Source organism: Limulus polyphemus, unplaced genomic scaffold (assembly GCF_000517525.1).
Source record: "Limulus polyphemus unplaced genomic scaffold, Limulus_polyphemus-2.1.2 Scaffold11563, whole genome shotgun sequence".
Classification (NCBI taxonomy): domain Eukaryota; kingdom Metazoa; phylum Arthropoda; class Merostomata; order Xiphosura; family Limulidae; genus Limulus; species Limulus polyphemus.
Window position 1 is genome coordinate 10,579 of NW_013677173.1, and position 2,441 is coordinate 13,019.

Below are 2,441 nucleotides of genomic sequence, written 5' to 3' on the forward strand. Positions count from 1 at the left end.
TAAATCCTACAGCAGCAATTCAGATGATAGTTCTTTCATCAGGAACTCAGAAGTTAAATCCTACAGCAGCAATTCAGATGATAGTTCTTTCATCAGGAGCTCAGAAGTTACATCTTACATAAGTAATTCAGATGGTAGTTCTTTCATCAGGAGCTCAGAAGTTACATCTTACATAAGTTTAGAAGGTTTAGTTCGCGATCCTGTCTTTCAAAAACAACTAAAAATTCACCTCAGTTCACTTTTCACGAATGAAAGGTATAAACCGTCTTTCTTCGGTACTGTATAATGTAATTTATTTTAAACCTACTGTATACATTCTGACGTGTGTTTCATATATTTGATTTTAAAACCAGGGAGACGGAGGGGGCCCACTCTCGTGTTGGCGCCAGGACGGAACGTACAGCTTAGCCGGGCTAGTGGGCTGGGGAGTTGAGTGTGGGAAGCCAGGTCTACCAGGAGTTTACGTACGAATACAGAAGTACCTTTCTTGGATTACCAGTATCACCGGAAAGTCGATTGAATCGTATTGGTCTGACTAGATGATCTAATTTATCAACCTGCAGGTGTCTGATATAATGTGAAGATTACTTACAGTATCCGTTCTTAACAATGTTACATACGTCACTCTCGCAACATTTTAATACTAATAAACATGTATACTACATCTAGTATTAACTTAAACCCTCCACAGTTATTGAGTACGTAAGAAGTATCTCTACACTCAATACGTTTACTGTACATTCTACACACTCAACACCCAGTCTGTACCGTACGTTTACTGTACATTCTAAAAACTCAACACCCAGTCTGTACCGTACGTTTACTGTACATTCTACACACTCAACACCCAGTCTGTATCGTACGTTTACTGTACATTCTCAACACCCGGTTAGTACTCTACGTTGTGTTATATTCTACACTTACTACGTTTACTGTACGTTCTCAACACCCAGTCTGTACTCTAGGTTGTGTTATATTCTACACTTACTACGTTTACTGTACATTCTACACACTCAACACCAAGTCTGTACAGTACGTTTGTTTTACATTCTAAACTTACTACGTTTCCTGTACATTCTACATTCTCAACACCCAGTCTGTACCGTACGTTTACTGTACATTCTATATACTCAACACCCAGCCTGTTCCGTACGTTTGTTTTACATTTTAAACTTACTACGTTTCCTGTACATTCTACATACTCAACACCCAGTCTGTACCGTACGTTTACTGTACATTCTACATACTCAACACCCAGTCTGTACCGTACGTTTACTGTACATTCTACATACTCAACACCCAGTCTGTACCGTACGTTTGTTTTATATTCTAAACTTACTACGTTTACTGTACATACTCAACACCCAGTCTGTACCGTACGTTTACTGTACATTCTACACACTCAACACCCAGTCTGTACCGTACGTTTACTGTACATTCTACACACTCAACACCCAGTCTGTACCCTACGTTGTGTTATATTTTACACTTATTACGTTTACTGTACATTCTCAACACCCCGTTAGTACTCTACGTTGTGTTATATTCTACACTTACTACGTTTACTGTACATTCTCAACACCCAGTCTGTACTCTACGTTGTGTTACATTCTACACTTACTACGTTTACTGTACATTCTCAACACCCAGTTAGTACTCTACGTTGTGTTATATTCTACACTTACTACGTTTACTGTACATTCTCAACACCCAGTTAGTACTCTACGTTGTGTTATATTCTACACTTACTACGTTTACTGTACATTCTCAACACCCCGTTAAATGTCTACTGCATCCTGTACTCTCAACATATTTTTTGAAACATAATATCTTTTACACATTTTACATACTAAATTTTCAGTGCAGCACCACTTAACATCCGTGTCTAGTGTCTTAACAAGTTCCTGTCAATTATGCTAATGTGAGTTACATTTGAACTACTTTCGGTTACAGAGTTTGACCTATTTTATACATTCTACGATGATATGTGAACATAAAATAAAAGTGTTTCAATAATTATAGTTCCACAACACACTGTTTCTCGGGTTTAATGTTTCTTAACCAAAGTTTATCTTTATAACAATCAGAAGATTTTTTTTTCAACGAGACTCTGCTGGTTTTTAATAAGAACTCTGGTCAAAGACCTAATTTATCTTATTAAAGAGAACCTACCATCTGAATTACTTATGTAGGATGTAACTTCTGAGCTCCTGATGAAAGAACTATCATCTGAATTACTTATGTAGGATGTAACTTCTGAGCTCCTGATGAAAGAACTACCATCTGAATTACTTATGTAGGATGTAACTTCTGAGCTCCTGATGAAAGAACTATCATCTGAATTTTGTCGTTATAAGTGTCCAGTGTTACAACTGTGGTCAAGATTGATGGAAAAGTCAGTAATGAAAGAGAACTAAGGTTAAGTAAACAGAAACAAACCA

General features: G+C 37.1%; 1 protein-coding gene across 1 annotated transcript in view; it reads left to right on the forward strand.

Moving 5' to 3' along the window:
- Positions 1–2,021, forward strand: part of LOC106476783 (serine proteinase stubble-like) — a 12,206-nt gene extending 10,185 nt beyond the window's left edge. The window contains exon 7 of the mRNA XM_022380544.1: positions 354–2,021. Coding sequence (XP_022236252.1) covers positions 354–539 — 186 coding nt within the window. The 3' untranslated portion in view covers positions 540–2,021. The remainder of the gene's footprint in view (positions 1–353) is intronic.
- Positions 2,022–2,441: the final 420 nt, after the last annotated feature.